Source organism: Megalops cyprinoides, chromosome 18 (assembly GCF_013368585.1).
Source record: "Megalops cyprinoides isolate fMegCyp1 chromosome 18, fMegCyp1.pri, whole genome shotgun sequence".
NCBI classification, from domain to species: domain Eukaryota; kingdom Metazoa; phylum Chordata; class Actinopteri; order Elopiformes; family Megalopidae; genus Megalops; species Megalops cyprinoides.
Window position 1 is genome coordinate 19515685 of NC_050600.1, and position 21753 is coordinate 19537437.

General features: G+C 40.1%; 1 protein-coding gene across 3 annotated transcripts in view; it reads left to right on the top strand.

The window, feature by feature from the left end:
- The window catches only part of LOC118793199 (follistatin-related protein 5-like), a 125279-nt gene that overhangs the window by 56824 nt on the left and 46702 nt on the right, over positions 1-21753 (top strand). For all 3 annotated transcript variants that reach the window (XM_036551257.1, XM_036551259.1, XM_036551258.1), the window contains exons 5-6: positions 8602-8798; positions 11112-11232. In XM_036551257.1, coding sequence (XP_036407150.1) covers positions 8602-8798; positions 11112-11232 — 318 coding nt within the window. The remainder of the gene's footprint in view (positions 1-8601; positions 8799-11111; positions 11233-21753) is intronic.

The following is a 21753-nucleotide window of genomic DNA, read 5'->3' on the forward strand; positions in this document are numbered from 1 at the left end:
GGCACTTCAGCACCAGGTGTTCTTACCTCTGAGTAAGGTTCTTACAGGCTGCTTCAAAACCCCTTTCTGCATGAGCCAAACTGAACTGTTCTGTGCTGTGCTCTTGTTAATACCACCAGGGTGATGAGACTGCAATCCAGAGGACACTTCCGTTGTTTAGAAATCCTTGCAAATTCCTAATGGCTGTTTTGCGGTATTTTGATTGCTATTGACTATTATTACAATCCCCAAAAGAAAACAATGTCAACAACAGGTCACAGTCAGATAATATCAGATAATTATTACCTCATTTCTGGTAATGAGTTGTGTGGTTGAAATGGATGCCTCCCGCTTTGAGTACATTAAGCATGTGAAGCCAATCCTTCATCCAAGGTCGCACTGCAGTTCAGTCCTTTGAGTATAATGCTGGTAACCCTGTAATGCTCTCATTCATATAAGGCCACCCGTGATGACAAACAATCATGTATTTTAAGGGCTTGACAAAATTTTAATCGGTCAACAGTTTTGTATTCAACCTCACAATAGGAACTGTATTAACTCTTACTGGTGTTTCCAGAACAGCTACTGTACCGACCACTAGTACTACCACCACTCCTGCTACTACCGTCCTACCGTAGTACTACCTCTACTACTACATACTAATACTACTATTACCAGTAATAATACTAGACAGACTTGCATTAGACATTTCCAGCTGAAAGGAGGACATCTTTTTCTGCCATCAGATAGTGGAGGGTAAGAAGGTGGGATCTATGTGCATTTTGACAGCACGCCAAGTCAGCAGCATCAGTCAGGGTTGGTTTGATGGCTGAAGGAAAGCAGAAGGACCTTGTGGGTGAAAAATCAAAAGAGACAAGTTATTTGCTGAAGCAGTAAACCACATCCAGAGCTTTGTTGTAGTCTGGGCAGTGGCAATTACTTTAAAAGATGGCTACCTGAAAATCAGTTTTGAAACAGTCCAGAGGCCTGTCTAGGACTTCTCATTTGGGATGGCAGATTTTGTGGCGGGGGCGGGTTTTTGGGGTTATCTGATACTAGGCTAATTTAGGTATCTTTGAAGCACCAAATTGTCGGCTTAGCTAGCTTCAAACTGCATGTCTAAGAATGAGTCTAGCTTCAAGCGCTAAATTACTATATACCACCGTGGTAATTACCTATTGCTAAGTTCTTTAATAAATATTTGTGTGCAAAATACGAATCACCTTCATTCACGGTAATTATATTCTACTTAAAAGAGAATATTTAACACGCTGTTATCTGCAGTAGATAATGAAGTGGGAACAATCTGCCCTCAGAAAAATCCACAGTTGTGCGAACACACCAAATTGAATAATAATATTTCTTAATTTGAACATTTTTGCAATATTTATAAAGGCAGACTCAATTCTTGAGTCTGTATTCTCTAAAAATAACATTAACATCACAAAAACAGATCTTTGTAACAGAAAGCACTTACAGTAGTAAGATATGAGTCTTTGTATTCTTTACCCAATAAGAAGGGTATGGCCCTCAGCTTTGTGATAGTAGTGCTGTATGGGGTGGTGTCACCGTGCCAGTGGGAGCAGAAGTTAGGACATGAACAGACGGACACAGAGAGGAACTGGGTGATAAGTCTTAAACGATAAGGCAGATGAGTCAGGAAAAAAAGGCAGAAAAAAGAGAAAAGGCAAAACATAGATTAAATGGTGTCCAGGGACATAAGCCCCCCCCCCCCCCCCCCCCCCCAATTTAATCAACATTTGTCCTTAACTTTGACTTACAAAATAAACGCAATTGCTGCTTTTCTTCCAAATGAACATATTTTCTAAAAAAAAAATCAATTTTGGCGATCCTGCCAAACTGTGCGTTGAAAAAAAAAGAAAAAAGAACACTTGTGTTTAATTGCGAGTCAGAGCAAAGGACAAATGTTGATTGAATCCATGGACAAATTAAAGTCCAGACAAATGAATTGCTAACAAAGGTGCCGCTGGAGCCTGTGTCTTCCCCATCAGCCACGGGGGGGGCTGGCAGGACTTTGGGCAGCGGAGGGGCCAGATGTGGCTCAGCTCTGTGTGATGGTGCTGAACACAGATGGCAGAAGAGACTGAGGTTAGATAGGACAGAACAGCCCACTGTTTCTATGATGCTCCACAGAAGGGGGAGGGGTAGCTCAGGTGTGTGAAGTTTCGGACGGCTTGTCTCCGGTGCTCAGCTGCATAGCTCCATCCAAGATGCAGAAGGTGCTGTGAATGTTTATGAAGCTTATTAATTTGGCGTTACGCGAAGATGTTTTAAACATGGCACAGCCTTAGGAGAAATGTCATCGAACGCCTGCGCAGATCAATTCGTGTGGGCACCCTACAATCCCTGTTAATCCAGAGACATGACTTGCAAATCAATTTAGCGGTCCATTATAATTAATAATATACAGGCCTTTTGCCGTACGACTCTGGAAACCCCTTATCGGCACCCGAGCTGCCGTGACCAGAATTGTGCGAAACAAGTTACAACACCAACACTCCCTGATATCACAGGATGCATAAATAAGATGCTTTGGTAAGGTATATGGTATGACAAGTATAAATATGTGGTATGACAAGCGTAAATATGCAAACATGTTTGACATGAACGCCCTTCGGCTTAAAATAACACTGAAGCACATGCATTATTTACGCAGTGAGGAGTGTGAAACACACATTAATTGAGCCCTGTTTACTCACATGATTGACCCAGTAGTCACCCTGTCTACCCTTCAGGGAATATAGCAAGCCTGCACTTTGGTGCAAATTGGGGGTAAAAGTGTTGGCCTTTTCCACGTGATGTGAAGCACATGTTTTCGATTCTGCATTAACGCAGATAACTGTATGAAAGCAAAATGTGATATGATACTGCTCTGTAACACTATACAGGAAAAAGATACAAGGTAAATGATGTGGTGACACAAACAATATACTGCTTTAGATGGCATACAAAGGAACAGTCAACCTTTGCTCACTCACTGGGAGGTCAGAGATTAATTGGACATTAATGATAGGAATCAAAACTGTCACATAAGCCATTGAGTCACCAATAGTTCACTCTCTGCAATCATCTACTGATCAATTAATATTTATTAAAATCGCCGGTGGTTGAACATATATTGTTCCTTCTATAGTATGGTAAGAAAATAAGTTTTCCAGATCACAGTCCATCAACGCTAAAAATGCTATAGCTTGTACACCGTCAAGATCATTTCTTGCACTGTAACACCTGTACTGATCACACAGCACTGTCAGTCTAAGAACTGCTTCTTGGAGTCCTCCGCTGTTTGACTTGCTGAAAAAAGATGACCAGAATATTTCATGAACAACCAAATGCCTCAACAGCTGTCATTGGGAAGAAGCCTAAAAACAATATCCAAGCAATGGAGATCATTTCAGCAGCGCCCTTTCAACCTCTTTCTTTAATTTCTTTAATATGAATTACTTTCTCATAATTGCAAATGAGACATTTGCAACCTGTAAGTATAAAATAAACACTCAAAGTATATGCATGCGTGCGTGCGTGTGTGCATGCGTGTGTGTGTTTGTATGTGTGAGTGTTTGACGGCCAAGTGCTGACCTCGAGGCGTCTGAGGATAAAAAAGCAGACATTTATTTTTTATTCATTCTTCTGTTTTTAAGGTGGCCATTGTAGTGTCACCGAGTCATGTCAAAGAGATGCCATTTTATGATGTACAGGTTTTATATCGAAATTCTACATACTTGAGGACTTTAAGTGGCTCAGCTATGTCAAGGCGAAATTGCACGCTTGCAGCAGAAGTAGCCTTGATTCTGTTCATGAAAATGCTTTGCTGTGGAACAGGTCCCCCCACATTGCTATGGCCATTATTTTTCAATGGCTGTGATTGTGTTGCATTGAAAATACTAGTCTGGAACAAGGGTTCCCTAAAGGAGACTGACCATTTGGCTGTTATGAAAAAATTCTCACTCCAAAGGAGGCAGACAATGTGAAATGCACATCATTTTATAACATCTGACATAAAAAAACCAAAACTCTTTTACATTAAAAAAGCCTGTCATTTACACCGCCAAAGCCAAAACATTATGACCACCTGCTTAATATGCTGTTGGTCCTCCGTGTGCCGCCAAAACAGCGCCGACCCCTGAAGGTGTCCTGTGGTATCTGGCACCAAAACATTAGCAGCAGATCCTTCAAGTCCTGTAAGTTACGAGGTGGAGCCTCCGTGGATCGGTCTTGACGGTCCAGCACATCCCACAGATACTCAATTGGATTGAGATCTGGAGAATTTGGAGGCCAGGGCAACACCTTGAACACTTCATCATGTTCCTCAAACCATTCCCGAACAATGTGTGCAGTGTGGCAGTGGCCTGCTGAAAGAGGCCACTGCCATCAGGGAATACCATTGCCATGAAAGGGTGCACCTGGTCTGCAACAATGTTTAGGTAGGTGGCACGTGTCAAATTGACGTCCACATGAATGGCCAGGGCTTCCCAGCAGAACATTGCCCAGAGCATCACACTCTCTCCACTGGCTTGTCATCTTCCCACAGTGCATGTTGGTGCCATCGGTTCCCCAGGTAAACGGCGCAGACGCACACAGTGTCACAGCATACACAACAGGACTCATTGGACCAGGCGACCTTCTACCACTGCTCCAAGGTCCAGTTCTGACACTTGCGTGCCCATTGTAGGCACTTTCGACAGTGGACAGGGGTCATCATGGGCACTCTGACCGGTCTGCGGCTACGCAACCCCATACGCAGCAGGGTGCGATGCACTGTGTGTTGTGACACATTCCTCCATAACCATGATTAAAATTTTCTGTGATTGTGCCACAGTAGACCTTCTGTCGGTTCACACCAGACAGGATAGCCCTCACACATCAATGAACCTTTGGCGCCCCAACACTCTGTCGCCAGTTTGTGGTTTGTCCCTCCTCGGACCACTGCCAGTAGGTGTACTCACCACTACTGACCGGGAGCACCCCACAAGCCTTGCCGTTTCAGAGATGCTCTGACCCAGTTGTCTGGCCACAACAATTTGGCCTTTGTCAAAGTCGCTCAGGTCTTTACTCCTGCCCATTTCTCCTGCATCCAACATGTTGACTACGCAAACTGATTGTTTGCTTACCATCTAAGACTATGACATGTGCCCTTGTTTGGAGATGATCAATGTTATTCGGTTCGCCTGTGAGTGGTCATAATGTTTTGGCCCATCGGTGTACATTAAAAGCATGAAACATTAAAGTCATTGTTCATTGATTAAATAAAATTTAACCCATTGATAGTTCCTGTGTTTAAACAAAAAGGCTGAAAGTCAATTTTTCCATCGGGGAAAATCTGTCCATCATTTTTGTTATAGTGTCTGTGATTTTTTGTGGATTAGTTCATATTCAATTGGCAACATGGCCAGGGAGTTCAACCCATCCTGAGGCATTGTATTTCTCATAAATGTATTGATTCTCTTCAAGTTCAGACGATATCACTCTGATTCAGATGTTGTCATTGGAGCTGCTACCATAATTTGGAGAAGTGTAACAGTTACTAACTAAGTGTCTGGCAAATTATTGTCACAGACCGATTTCAACAGAAACAGCGCTGTGTTTCCACGATGTAGGTCAGCCCGATGATACAGTTTTCAGCTTCTTTCAGCGCAGTGTGGCAGTTGGCACAGTCTAACGCCTCTGTTGGAAATTTGTTCACAAGTGCGGGGGAAAATGAACAATCCACTAGCTTTGCTGCAGCTAAATGATCACATTTGGTAAACCTGTTTTCAGCCTGAATTTGCATCACATATGTCTCTCCTTACTGCCACAATGTTTTCTCTGCTTTGGGGCAGGTTCAACTCCTTGCTAGTTAGTAGTGACCAGTTTGTTCTCTGACTGTTGATCGTACTGCTGATTTCCATTGCTTCACTGTCATGTTTGTTGAAAAAAAAAAAACAACTCCAAGTAATACAGAGAACTGTGTGGAAAAAAATGGACAGAACTAAGTATTTCCATCCAACCAGGTTGTTCTTGAATGGTTTGTATGCATTCCTGAAGTGACTTCAGATTTTTCCAAACTGCACTGACAGATCTCCATTTGAAAATTCCAGTGTGTGGTAGAAAGCCTCGGAATTCTGATTATGATTCTGATTCTGAATTCTTCTGCTCATTCTCTCCACAGGACAGCAGCTCTCTTAGGTGAATCTGAAATAAAGTGGGGAAGAGCAGACAAAGTGGGGAAGACTGACAAAGAACACTTTGAGCTCTTTGATTCTTTCAAACTTGCCGTAATATCAAGGTGAAATGGGCGTAGCAACATGGATAAATGTCCTCCAGTAGTGTGCAACCAGAAAACACTTCCACTCAGCACAGAGCCGAAAAGTATTGGGTGATCAGTTTTCTGTTTAATTTCAGTGGCTTCAGAAGTTGTTTAATTGCATTGCAAAGACCCGCTGCTGTTTCCTCATTAACTTTCACAAATTCTAAATTCCTTTCACTCGCTTTATTGTTTAGTAACAGGTAGCACTGAAATGACAACCATCTGTGACTTACAGGAAATGTCAGTGGTTTCTGCCTGCACAGCAGTAAAGGAGATTTCAGAGATTTCCTTAGAAATTTACTGCCTGTAAACTTCAAACATGCAATCCAGGATTTTGTTTTGAAATTTTCAGAGGCCCCTTTGAGCAAAGATTGGCTGTCATAATGTTTTTTTTTTTTTTCCAGCTGAGAGAATTTCATTGCGCGTTGCCTTGAATATACTCAAGAGCTGATGGACTCAGCTGTCTCATCATGGCCTTCCAAAGCAGGCTTACAGTTCACACACAACGAGATGCATTTGATTATTTTCAAGAGTACTGTCTCGTGTCCATTTGTTGTTAAGCTAGGGACCGTCAGTCTGAGAGACAATATTAAGTTTTCCAAGCGGTCACAATTAGATTGCATTATCCATTTGGTCTCCACAACTTTCATGTTTCACTAATCCTTCAGAGTAATTTGGTCCACACACTATCTCCGCCAAATAAAAGAAAAAAAAAATGGAATTTCTTTGAAACACAGGATACACAAAAACACTTATTAACCAAACCAGTCTGTATTAAACGTTTGATTTCTAGTTGTCTGTTTTGTGATATAATAACTTTGGATGCTGAGGACCTAAGCATTAGTTTCAACTTTTCCTGTGTTTTCAAGTGGAAGAAAGGCTGTTCACAGTATTCAACTGTTTCTAGAAACAGTATTTAGTTTAAAATGAATACATTTTAATTATTAAATAACAGATATAACCAATATGTGTCACAACAGGATGGTGATGTTAACAACTGCATAGATTATAGTGATAGGCACTGTTTATTATTTCTTTTCTGTTTTTATATGGGGGCCAGCCCACTCACCCTGCCCATGCCTATCTGTAAGAAATACCCCCTCCAGTTTAAATGGTTTTGTGCCCTCTTTGTGTGGTTTAGGAAAAGGACCAGTGACAGTTACACTATTGCATATTTTGTGGAGAATAAATCAGCTATACAACTACTTAAGCATGCTCTATAACTCTGCAGACGATCTACAATGCAATATTTTTATTTACTTTAACATTTAGGGATGTACATATTCAAAAGTATGGCATCATTTTCACAGTGCAGAAATCTCCATTGCCTTCCACAAGAACATTTCACTTTGACATCAGTGGGAGCCCCTTTCTAATGCATGAGCGATGAATGGACACTTGACTTCTTGAGTGAGTTTTTCCCCCCACTCTCCATATAAGCCTTCAAAGCGCCTGCAGGTGGCTGTGCTTAAGCCAGATACTTTTTTACTAAGCTGTTTGTGTAAAAAAATGAAGCCGAGTTTATTTTTGTCAGGTTTGATAACAATCTGACAGTGAGAGAGGAAGCTTACATTTTCTAGTCCAAGGTAAATAAGCAAATACAATCCACCCCCTCAATATCACCTTTTCCACAAAGAAGAAATATGTGATATTAAGAGGTGTGTGATTTTATTGGGGTTTCAATATAAAGCAATAGCACCATCGCATGGGATGATGAAAAATGGTATTTGCCATGAATAAGCATGGTATATAACTGTGTTTATCGATATGCTTTACAGTGACATACCAATATAACAGTATTACAATTTTTTCTCTAAATCTTTTGCCAGTTGATAATGATAGAATTTTCAGGAACTGGAAATAAATGACTGGAAATTATCCAGATTTTTTTTAGATGCATCTGATATGGTTCTATAGAGGCTCTATAGAGATGTGGTTCTCAGATTTATAAGGCTCTGAGTGTTAACATGATTCATTAATGTGTTAGTGTTTGCAAAGTGGGAGGAGTGCAGGATAAGACAATGAAAATGATGTGTAACAGACACTCACATGCTTATGATTTAAGAGACAGATTGGCACTGATGGATGTACTATTGAGCTTAAAGAGTGCAGGAGTTGTCAGGTTGCAATGTGATTTGCAATACATGTTGAGAATCACCCTCCTTTGACAGAATGGAATAATTACAATAGTCGTAACCTTTCATGTTGCTGGTGCAAAACACACACCTGGAAACGGATTAAAAAAACATGCCTCGTGTGCATAGCCATCTGTTAGCTGTCAGGGCTAACCCTATTTGTTTCATGTCATGCCGCAGGTGATAAGTGCCGGATGGGTGACTATCGGAAGATGAAAAATAAAGTGCTCGACCTGCATAACCAGAGGTACATCAGACAGGATGATAACAGGGAGAGCGAAGATAAAATGGCCCTAAAGAAAGCCCTGGTGGACCAAATGTTCAAGTACTACGACGCAGATGGGAGCGGGCTTGTTGACAGCAGCGAGTTGTCACAGGTGAGGAGAAAAAAAAAGGCACTTATCATCTCTCTGCCCGGTCAACAGCGGGAGGCTGGAAATACAATTTGTTTTCTTGTTTTTTTTTTTTTCATTCCCCTTTGAAGAAGATCATGGACCGTCTCTCTACCCGTTTTAGCATACAGAAGGAGCGCTCAAGATTGATTCTGTACAGTTTGATGCATGACACACTCCTGACACATTCTTCAAAATGTTAAGTCTCTGGCACCAATGAAACGTGGCTTTTTTTTTTTTAACTCACATTAGTCATGTGGTGTAACATAAAAGCAGACAAGTGTGGCTTAGAAGAAAATATTTGCTTTTTTCATCATTGATTATTCGATGGAATACTAGTGCAAAGGAAAACAGCCAAAACCAATTGTGGCATGTTTAATGATTTTGCAGAAAGATAGTGGTCCCCTAACAAACAGTAGGTGGGATTCGCATAAAATATTAATGGCTCTAAATGTCGAGACACTGGTTTATGCGGCATTAATTTGAATAATTGAATAGGTAAGCAACCATTTTTGGTTTAATAACCTTTCAACTGTTTCCAGAAGGGTTTATAATGATACATCCTGGGGCATATTCATTTCGGTTCTCTGCAGGATTCTTGCAGAGATACAGGGTAAGGCTTTTGGGGTTTTTGTTCAGAGTTGTTTTTAAAAAAAAGCTTGAAGAAGGGCTTAGGATTCAGAATTCATTCTCAGTCTGAGCAAGGTTTAAACTCCTGTCAACAATAGCCAACATAAACTCTGACAAGTGAGATGGGAGAAAGAGGCAAGGCCTTCTAAATAAGTAATGTGCCTGATTAGCACCAATTTCTACAAATAAGAAATTCATGTGATTGGCACCCCTCTTCAACAAATAATTAACCTATCGGGCATAAAGTACCTACTTTAAAATTCACCAATGAAGCTCCAGTGGCCATAGTAACCTTCATTACAATGATCAATTCTAATAAAATGGTACAGACACAGGGGCCAGACTGGCCGAAAACACAAGGAGCCAGCGGGTTGTGAATAGGCCTTAGCTCCAAGAGTATAAAGCATGGACTCAATTATGAAAGAGGACAGGGATGTAGGCTAGGTAATAAAACATTTACGAAATGTACTGTCAGCATCAAAGGGTGAGATCCAGGGGCTACTCTGATATTAACATACCACTGGATCAAATACACGTTGCGAGAGGTGAAAAGAGAAAGAAGGGTGTCACTGTGCAATGCAACAGTATAGCGTACCGGTAGCGTACCAGTAACAACACAAACATAACATGGCTGTAGTCAGACTGATCTTTCATCCACACTCAGTTTTAGCCTTGGCACAATACGTGGAACATGCTTTTTGGTGACATCCCCAGAAAGATGTGGTTGTTCCAAAGGGAATGAGGTGCATTACAATGAGTTTTAATTAAAACAAACTGGCCAGAAAAAAACTTTGCCTCTGAGCACTACAGTGCTTACCACACCCAAATTGTAACCATTCCAGAGCATGTGGTTTGTTACCTAATTTCTTCCTTGTATCCACACAAAAAATGTTACTCAAAGGCTTGAAAAGGGTTCACGAATTATTAGTTATAATTCTCTCTGTTGTGTGCTTATTGGCTTCAATATGTGAAGTAAAGCTAAAAGGCACCTCCATTTTCTGTGATATTCTATTGTGACATCACACAGTTTAAATTAAAAAGATATTCACGATAATTCTGTCTGCCTTATCTTTTCTGGCAGTAGAGCTGACCTGACATTAACAATAAGCATATTTTACTCAGTACCACGTCCTTCCACCAAGGCATCAACTGACTTTTACACTTCAGTAGTTTTTTTGTTGAAGAAAGTGCACTGGGCTCTAACCGGAAGCTTCAATAATCTACTTGACTGCACTCGATGAGAGTTGTTCTTAATTTGTTACCTTCATTTTTTTGGCAGTGCTGCAAACTCACGATGTAATGTAACATTTGATCAATTTCTGAAGCACAAGTGTGACACAGTATATGTATATTTCCAGCTTAATGCTGCAGCTTAACAGTTTCTTTCCTACGGTATCTTACTACTTCTGTCTTGTGTGCGACGTTTCTTTCTCTGCCATTGTATTGTTTAGTTATTTTGTGTGTATTAATAAATCCACATATTTATTTATTTATTTATTTATTTATTTATTTATTTATTTATTTATTATCATACCAAAAATACCCCTAAACCAGTTAATGTGTTCAAGTAGTTAGCAGTCTGGAACAGTACCCTGTAGTCCTGCCAGATGTTTGATCATTTGACCAGGCAGACATTAATGTACCCTCATGTCGACCTCTGTGCTACAGATCATCAAGCAGGAGGGACTGGCCAGGGATGGATCTGAATGCACGCTGTTTGATCTTCTGAAATACGACGATGTCAACGACGATGAGCACTTGGCAAAGGAGGAGTTCTACAGAGCTTTTGGTAAGAGGGGTGATTCAGAGTGTTCCTGTTGCCACCTGGGTACTATAGGCTGAGTGTGTCTCATGTGTCTGATGCTGTTACTACTTGGGCACAGTAGCCTGACTGTGTCTGATGCTGTTGCTACTTGGATACTGTAGTCTGAGTGTGTCAGATGCTGCTGCTACTTGGGTACTGTAGGCTGAGTGTGTCTGATGTTGTTGCCACTTGGGTACTGTTGGCTGACTGTCTGATGCTGTTGCTACTTGGGTACTGTAGGCTGCGTGTGTCTGATGTTGTTGCCACTTGGGTGCTGTAGTCTGAGTGTGTCAGATGTTGTTGCCACTTGGGTACTGTAGTCTTAGTGTGTCAGATGCTGTTGCCACTTGGGTACTATAGGCTGAATGTGTCAGATGTTGTTGCTACTTGGGTACTATAGGCTGAATGTGTATGATGTTGTTGCCACTTGGGTACTATAGGCTGAGTGTGTCTGATGTTGTTGCCACTTGGGTACTGTTGGCTGACTGTGTCTGATGTTGTTGCCACTTGGGTACTGTTGGCTGACTGTGTCTGATGTTGTTGCCACTTGGGTACTGTAGGCTCAGTCTCCGTCACCTTTCAAATTGTAGCATCCTGCCTTGCAGATTAAGGGTTTTGTCCGAAACGCATGTCCATGCAAATACACCGGCGCATATCAGGTGAACTTAATTATAGACTTATGTACTGCATTAGCTCCATATGATGGTGTTTGTGATGGGTCAATATTTGAAAAACATCTGAAAGGAATTATGGTCCGTGGCTTTAGGCAGCATGTAAGCTGTGAGGAAGCATCAAAGGATTTTCACATTTTAATTCTCCACTCAATATTAGGCTACGTACGCATACTGATGTGTCCTTGAGTTACGGGATGAATAGGATTGTGTGCACTGCAGCTTTACCGCTGTTTTATGGTGGGTGATTTGACCATAGTCTCCTTCCCAGCCTGATGCATTTTTTTTTGACATAACTTGATGAAGGACAAAAGAAAGCTCGTATCTCCTCATTGCTGCCCTTATTTACCAACAAATTTATAGTGTGGCTTTTGAGGAGATCACTGCCATCACTGTCCGGTGGAAAGTAGTAGTGATTCTGTAGTTCAATAGTGATTCTCTTGAATACGAGTTGTGAACAGAAGCTGTTAAAAAAAGACCCAACATGAATGGAATAATAATCCATTTTAATTTTTATTCATGAAATCATGCCTTTAATCATTGGTTGGGAAATGAGCTTAGATGTTCTTTTCTAGCCTAATTGTTTTTTTATTTCTTGCATGACTATTATTTGTGGATCGGATAAATATGTTTAATTACAGTTAGATCCAAATATTAAAATTTAATTAAATTATCAACTTGAATTGAGTTAAAATTGATGAACTAATATTGATTTCGCCTAAAATGTAATTATTTTGGAAAGTTTGTGACTGACTTATTCTTATTACAGTACTTCTTTCTTTTGCTTCTTGTTATAACAGTTCTTTCCAGTCTCATTCTGGAGTTATGACCGTGTTGACACTGTGGCTTCCTGTCTTGATTCAGGATTAATAACAGTATTATAATAATGGCTTGCAGTCTTAGGCCTGGTGTTATAACCATGCTGTAACAGTGTAACAGCCAATTTCAGAATGGATTGTGGTGTATTCATAGTTATTCTACATTCAATCTTGGCTCTGGCACTGATGCCCTGCTATGAAAATGGTTTTTAGTCTATACCCCCTGCATAATTTCATTCTGACACATTGTGTTGATTTTCTGAAGCCCTGAGGGTAATGACAGACAATATTAAGGACAATAATGACTCTTTAAACTGAGGAGCTGGTTGTCATGAAATAGTACCACAATGATGTATGATGCAGTGCTAAACAGCAGCGTTTACCTTTGTTAAAGTGGTGTGGAGGTTATGGAAATGTGCTTGCAACCAGAGAATCAATAAGAATACAAATTGTAGTGCTGTGGTATGAACTTGGAGAAATGAAACTAGCTATGGGATGTTGAGGCTTCATGAACTTCATGGTGGGTGAAGCTGCAGTGCCACGTGCTGCGAATAGCTGATTCTTCAGCAAGTCTCTGTGTTTGGTTGAAGTCATTGAATCATTGGTAACAAGCCGTAGGTTCATTCTGAGGTTTCATTAAGCCTCAACATCCCATAACTAAAACTAGCCTTCGGCTGTGAGGTTTTCTGATACCGCTGATGCTGTTTTCACTACAGCACAGAGCAGCCTGTTGGGTATGGGGCTACCCCTCTTTTCTCCTGTCATTTGTCTAACACTGCTGTCGAGTCGTCTGTTCATGCTTAAAAAAAACTAATATTATACATTCATTCCATTCCCCTCCAAAGGAGGGATTTTCTCAGCTTTGTTGTTCTCGTGGCATCCAGCTAAATATTTACTGCTTGAATTGGCTTTACTCTGTGGTACAGTGCATTTTCCATCACATTTCGCAATTATGCTCCGGCTGAGTTTCTATGGTGGGTAATGAAATCAAAGTGAAATCGAGAATTAAGTTTCTAATGTGCTGAAGAGGAGACGGAGAAGAAAGGGGATGGGGTGGTCGGACACAAAACGAACAGACAATTTAAACATGGACATTTGCGAAAGGATAATTACCTTTGTACTGGACTCAAAATTAGAGAAGCAAAATGTTTCACCGCGCTACCATGGGCTGCTGAGTGCCTGCACAAATGCAGGCGTGACACGGCACTCCTATAACACATTAGTATTATGTGTGTCAGTAACTCTGCAATGCAAACTGATTACTGTTATTGTATTACAACAATATTACACAAACAGGTTATTTTTAGATGACGTATTGTTAGCGCCTGAGATCGGGACACAAACGTGGACCGCAGGATGTTCCGGTTCCAGGCGATTTATTGAAAGGGACAGGCAGTTCGTAAATCCAGGGACAGGCAGGGTTCGAAACACAGAGAAACAGTCCAGGGGCAAATCCAAAATCGGGAGTCAGGGAGAACAGGGTCAGGAATCAGGCAGGTGAGAGGCAGCGATCAGATACAAACGGCAGGCAGGAATCGTGGTCAGGAAACAGGCAGGATCGGCAATGTAGCAACAACTCTCGAGAAACAAAGCGCGGGGACGAGACAGGTGAAACACACTGAAACGAACTAGCAACAACACAGAGACACGCAGGGAAGATATAGGGCTGGGGTAACGAGATGAGGGGAAGCAGGTGAGCAGGCAGGCAGGTGCAGGCAATGAGGAAATCAGGTGGGCGGGGACCAGGCGGGGAGCGGGGCGGGGCTGGAACACAAGGAAAACAAAAGCACAAGGAGAGGGAAAACAAAAACACCGCGGCTTAAGGGGGCGGAGCCCTGACACGTATACCAGATGGTAGTGACGGTGTAGTGTCTTGGCTGCTTGTTTTCCTGATTGACTGCGTTATATGTTCACGGGGTGCTTTCCCATGTGTAGTGAGAGACATGTTGCTCAGTGTAGCTGGGCAAGGCTGTTCAAGAACAGAGAGATTGACGAGGTGGTACTACTGTCATGTTCTATCTGATGTTCTAACAGACAAACTTCTGAAATCTAATTGACAAACTGAGCAAATATATTGAAGCGCAATACAATTTGTGCTCGCTATCCACAGTTTCAATTTGCCAGGAATATAACATCAGATCTTTTGACTGCATCTATACTAACCTTCACGAATGAGTGCCATTGCTAAGGATTCAGTTCAGACAGCATGGGTGAAACAAACGCCAGGTGAGAATTACTTGGAGAACTGTATTGCTGGTAAACATTATTTTTTATCTTCCTGTATGGCTAGCTGTGTCTGTGAGTGCTTTCTGATCTCACTGGGAAGCAGCTCAGTTTCATTCACTTGGGCGCTCAATGCAGCAAGACATACAGTTTCCAAAACAGTCTATTTTATGAACACATCGAGACATTGTACTTTCAATATGCCAGGCAGTACACACCCATCAGCTGTCACTGGGCTAATTTATCAATCGCAATGGAGACTGGATGCTTGTAAGAATTTCAGCAGAAACCACCACTGTAGAGAGTTTCCTCTGTTAGGGTGACTGGTATCACATGAGTGTGATGATGATGCTGACAATGATGATGAGGATGATGACGAGGATGACATTTATGATGATATGACACTTAACAGTGGATGTTCTTGACCAATCCCTGAGGTTGAGGTGTCTCAATCTGCCTCTGTGGCTTGCTCATGAATAGGAAACAAATCAAAAGCAAAACATGAAACAAATCAAATTGAAAAAGATAACTAGACAAGATTAGAACCAGTAGGTAGACAATGAGCTGGGATGAGCCAGGGATGGCAAGGAAAGAAAGGGCATAATAACAATAGGAAAAGAACCTAGAATGAGTGGACAAAGGGGAGACAGCAAATGACAGTTGTGATTCAGTTTAGATTCGAATTAAAATGATGACAGAGTCAGAATCAGAGGAACTGGAGAAATCTCACAGTCCACGAGGATTTATTAGCTTATTTATTTCTGAATTTCTTATGTGGGTAAAGTCAGCCTGCGTCTGTATAAACAGCCAGGTCAGATGTTACCATCGTATTGGCAGGTAAACCATTCTGTGGATATCTCTCAGACCTCTTTGGTAAGGTCAGGTTAGGGCCTAGGCTGCCTGTTGCTCTGGACTGTGCTTCACAGTATGTAGTTAAATGTATCTCCAACCTCTTTTCAGTCAATCACTGTATCACTAATTTTGAAGGCAAGTGCTACTTGATTTTATATGATTTTTCCGGCCTTCATGCAATATTTTTCCGACTTTTCAACAACCTCCACATTTTGTGTAAAAATGAGACAGTCTCACTTGCTTTGATGAAGTGCGCTGGAGAGTAAATGCCCACCCTCTGTTGAATATCCATTTGTACTCTGTTTGGGGGTGTCTTCTGACTCAGTCTGGAGATTTGCTGTAGCCTCCTCCTGGTTTACAAAGGATTCTGTTCTCAGTGGTGACCTTCACATCTTAAGTCGAATTGACTATTCTGGGGAAGTTGTCATCTGTATGGCCACTGTTTCTTGCCAGCAGGCTTTTCATAATCTTTCAGGCAGGTGGTCAGCGCAGTCAGATTGCACTCGCCCCCAGATTTGTTCCGCAACTGTCATCGCAGGTAATTACGGAGCAGGGCTGCTAGTGAATGTCTTTTGAATCCCTGCACAAAAAATTCTTTATCGAGATGTCAAACAGGCACTTTGTCTCAGAGACACATTTTTAAAAAAGCAGCGCTAGGCATAATAAGAGTATGCCTTACAGGTATCTTTTAAGATGAACAGCATCTAATTAAATCTTAATTGCAGCTGACTCAGAGTAATCTACGGCTGAAAGCCACTGAATACTGAAACCAAAATATGTAATCTGTGTTGAATTCACATCAGTGTTGACCAAGATAAGAGAGATTACTGTAAAATGAACCTTTTTGGTAGAAACTGCCTTTTTTTGCCTTGTCAAGCACAGTTCAATTCTAAGGTACATACCTTAAGTGTACATTATTATCCTATCTAAACTATGCAATTTATGTCATATATTTATGTCATTACATTTAAAAACTATGACTTTTTTGTTTAATCTGCCTCAATGTATTGCGGTTTCATCTATAAACAGTCAATCATGAAGACAACCACATGTTTTTGAGTCACGTAAGATATTTAAACATTAGCTTGTGCCAGATTTGAGATCATCTCTGTGTTTGGGAGCAACTGGAAGAACCAAAACTATTCTTCATTAGACTTTCACCAGCTTTGGCAGCACTAACCGTTGACGTTTATATTAAACCAATTCATCAGAACATGAAACTTTCTTTGGAGGATCCTACATAGCAGATACAAAATAACTTCATAAAAGGACATAATACTTTCATAATCAGTACTTCAGCATCCATACATATGTATGCCAACCAGCATAACTGAGTCAGCTCTTTCTTCAACAATTTCAAACGTGGTTTTGCTATAACATACAAAATCAGAATGTCATAATAATGTCACTTATGACAGTAATTGTGACATAGCACATCTTGTATTGCCAGGTGGCTGTGGTGCTTTAGATTCTATAAGATGTTACGCTGTTATACTATGCATAGGATCTTACTAAATGATTAAATAGTTTATTTTACTCATTTGGGAAAATGCATCTTTTGGTTTGTACAAATGAAGGTGAAATCACCTTTGTTGAACAATACTAAACAACAAGAAGAACTAAAACAATACTTTTATTCCATTAATAAAGCTTAAAAGGCACTTGAGAAGTTCTATGAGTAAACAAAACCCACATGTTTAGCTGAACCTACCAAACATAAATTCCTTCTGAGGTCTTCTGTCACTGTGCGTCTTATGTTAACTTGCACACGAGATACTGTGTGTTCAGTTAAACACTCATTTCATCATTTGTACAAACGCTTTCTCCGTTGTACAGACAAAATCATTTATTGAAACGGCAGTCCCATTTTTATAAAGATAGAGTCGGTGGCTATTATATCACAGGCAACGTGCAAAAGTGCTGAAAAAAGAGAATCGAAAATAACCATCAGCCCGGGAGGTGCTTAAGCTCAGATTTCATTTTTGATGGTGTGTCTGAGCAGCGGTATTCGAACACCTCCCACGGCATGCACTCGATAGATATTGTACCACGTGAACAATGCTGTAAAAGTAAAAGTTGTTTTCAGCACGGCGCGGTTGTAACTTCTCCTTGAAGGCATGTGTTTATACATTTCTGCTCATGTTTCTCTTCTCCCTTTCATCTCCTTCTGACATTTCAAATAGTTTCAGTATGGTCTGACATTTAGCTGGCCTGACACATCCTCAAAAATCAATTGATGAGGTCCCTTAACAGTCACAAAAAAAAGTAAAAAAAAAAATCGGGTCACTCGCCAGCTTTGATATGGAAAATGTTTCCAAGGAAAAAATTAAAAAGGGCAACAGCCTCTTTTCTGTGCCCTCCATGTAGAGACAGTGTGGGGGATGAGACCTGCTCCGGGCTGCACTCATCAAACAGGAAACTTTGACAAACTGCAGGAAAGCTCCCCTTCCATGAGAAGTTTCTGTCTGGTACCAGATCGGACCACTTTTGTCTTTGTGAATACTAAAGGAAAACAAGACCTTGCCTGAGAAATCTCACAGTAGTCCTATAGCAAGAAGTTTATCTTAAGTAATCTTTCTCCTATTAGATATTTTTTCTGTGTCCGTTGCGTGTATGTATAGTCAAAGAATGTCTGAGAAAACAAAATGATAAAATAAAGCATAAGATCTAGAATATGAATATGAATCACACTCTGATTTTGCTTTATTGGCCTTCTAATGGGAAGTTTGTTCCATAGCTCAGGAACAGTTGTTTAAATACAAACACAGAAACAATGACAAACACATAATAATGTGGGAAAAGTGCAGTTTACAAATAAAGAGTAGCAGTATACGTCATACACAATTACTCGATTATCAGTGTAAGTTTTTTATTAGGAGCTGAAGGACCTGTCCAGAGGAATAGAGCATCGGAAAACAGCGATACTGTCATTTTAATAGTTGCTTTTCAACTCAGCAGTGCAATGCTGCTCTGCTGCTGGTGATAATTTTTGCCTTGTGCATAACACCATAGTTATACATAGTATACATAGTTATATCATAGTTGTACTCTGAAATATTAGTTGTAGGAAGACTTCATTTTGATGCTGCATGGGAAATCTTGAAACTGTTTTGACAGCTGGAAAAAAATATAACACCCATCTAACTGCGACCAAAGGAGATGTAGCTTCCCCTCACTAAAACTAATCATCATTTAAAAAAAAAAACAAAAAACAAAAAAAAAAAACCCAGGTTTCCATCACTTTTTCAAAGCTTTCTGTGACAAACTGCAGTTTTCTCCCCTAATCCCATTTTTGCACATGGCTGACTGTGGCGTTGGTGTTGTTGTGTATTGCCTGTTTTATTGTGAGTGGCATGAGGGAAATGTCAGTGTTGAATGGAGAGAACTGTGACACTATTCATCTTAATCTGTTAGCGATCTTTATCTATTGGCTTTTACATGTTTATTACATTAGAGCTGATCCTATTGCTGGCATTGCAAAGCTTTCTGTACGTGTACCTTGTGATTGCTGACATATGCCCTGATTATTTGTTTAGTGGGTTGCCTTTTCACTTATATAGTGATGTATGTGTCACGTAATTGGACATGCAGTGGAGGGTGAGACATAGGATACTACGAAAAGCATTGACTTCACCAGTCGAAATGCCACAGATTATTCAGAAGATCGAGGGTGACTCATGTTTATTTCATGTTGTTGTGCTTTATGCTCTGGTGTGTGATAGTTTAGATTCAGAGTTGATGGCAGAAAATTGCAGCAGGAGTGTACGTATGTGCCTCTGGTGATCCTCCTGGGAAGGGTTAAGTTCCTTTGGAAAATCATTGTGCTTTTGACTTTACCCTATTTCAGGACAGTGGAACCGAATGTTCTTGTCAATAATAATAATAATAATAATTACTCTGTATATGCATTTCCAAAGGAATAATAAAGCTTTGATGCAGAAGTCTTTAACATATGGATTGGACAGGCATTAATCCATTAGGAGAGCATCCATTATGCCCCTTAATGGATGGATGTTGTTTTGCTACATCCATTTCCAAGAAAAAGAAATCCTATACAATGCATTCAGTATGTCTTGCCACTGTTATTTGTTATGAAGATAGAATATTCCTTTTGAGCTCTTGTAGTAGTCTATTAGTTGTGGATTCACTAAAGTCAGTGATATTATTATGGCCAGTATTGTTGACAGTCAGATACAGTGGTTTCCATCCATAATAATTACTTTTTGCCTAATTAATCCAACAATGTAAGCACATGTCCATTAAGTGTAATTGCAATTTATGTACCACATCACATATGTGTGCGTGAACTGCTTAATGGATTCAGTGAATTATGTATTGTGGATATCTTTTAAAGAATCCAGTTAAAATTTTGCTTGCATCGCTGAGATCATATTAAGTAACTACACTCGGGCAGCATAATGTAAAATGTTTATCAGGATGGTGCTGTAGGTGAAGTGTATTAAGCATTACAGCATTTATGCTGTTACTCATAACTGCCCCCATGTCCCCTTATTCTTAATTTGCTTTGCTTCTCCTTACCCAATTAAGACAAAATAGACACTGGCTATTAAAATTTGTTTACTAGCAATTTAGTCAGTGGCATTTTCGGCAACCGCATAACCCCTGGACAATAAGATGGTGGCATTGTCCAGTTGTTAGAATTTGTATGGCAAAGCTTCACCTACTTATTGACTGTTTATTTATTGTTTACAGTGTATAAACCTACACCCAACTGCAGTAAGGGCTAAATTGTATTGTGTTATATATACAATAGAATATGCATTAGTACAAAAATCACATGCATTAATGATTAATTATAATAGTTTATTAGTGTACGCAAAAGTGTTTAATGAGCATCATGACAACTTGAACTGAAAGCAGAGGGGCTCTGTGGAGCTTACAGCAACATGTTTGCCATTGTGAATGATAAGAAATTCCCATGAATAATAAATTCCTCCAAAGCACACACACAAACACAACCAAACAAATCTCTTTTCTTTAACTAGCACTAAGCACAGTGTCTGTGGTGAGGGATAGGTTTAATTAAATCAATGTAAAAATGGACATATTTCAGATAGTCACCCAGTCGAACTGGGAAATGATTTCTTGAGGAATGGATATGTACCTTGCAAAGGCTGATAAATCTCCCTGATCTTAAAAAAAAAAAAAAAAAACTTCACAAAAAACTATAATGTGGCCAACGATATTTCCAGAAATAATTTAGCTGCGATAAATATAGTAAACATAAATTATAATACAGTTACTGTCGAAATTTTAAGGTTTTTAAGGTTTCATGATTGCTGTGTGTTTGCTTTGTTTTTTTTTTTGGTAGTCTTTGTTCTGGTCACAAAGATATTGATCCCAATGTTGATGATGGGTGACAGACCATTTGCCCATGAAAATGGAAAGTCTTATTGTGCTTCTGAGGCCTTGGCTGTCGGGGTCTTGAGTGATTTGACAGTGAAGCATGAAATACAGCAAAGTTTTCTTTGAAAGCATCTCCAGTATGTACCACAGGCGAAGGGTTTCCCCTCAGATGGGAACAAACATATGAATTGTATATGCCTAGTACAACTGAATGAAAGTGGTATCCTACTTTATTTTAAAAGGTGAGCATTGGATTATGGTTTTCAATAACACACTAATATATATCCTATATTTACGTCCATTATATGTCCTTGTTAATTTAGGGCTGGGTTTGACAGGAGCGGAATGTAAAGAAATTACTCAAGGGTACAAACTAAGAAACCAATGTTCAGACTGATCTCCCCTTTGTATTGCTTGGCAATGGCTAACATGCGCCCTGAGCATTTTTAAATCATTGTTGAAATTTTTAAGAGGTTGGAATTCTTAGGTAGGTCATATCTCTGTGGTCTTTCTGCATAAGGGAATACACAGACAGTGATCTTTAGATTCAGTCATTAGATCATATGGATCAAAAT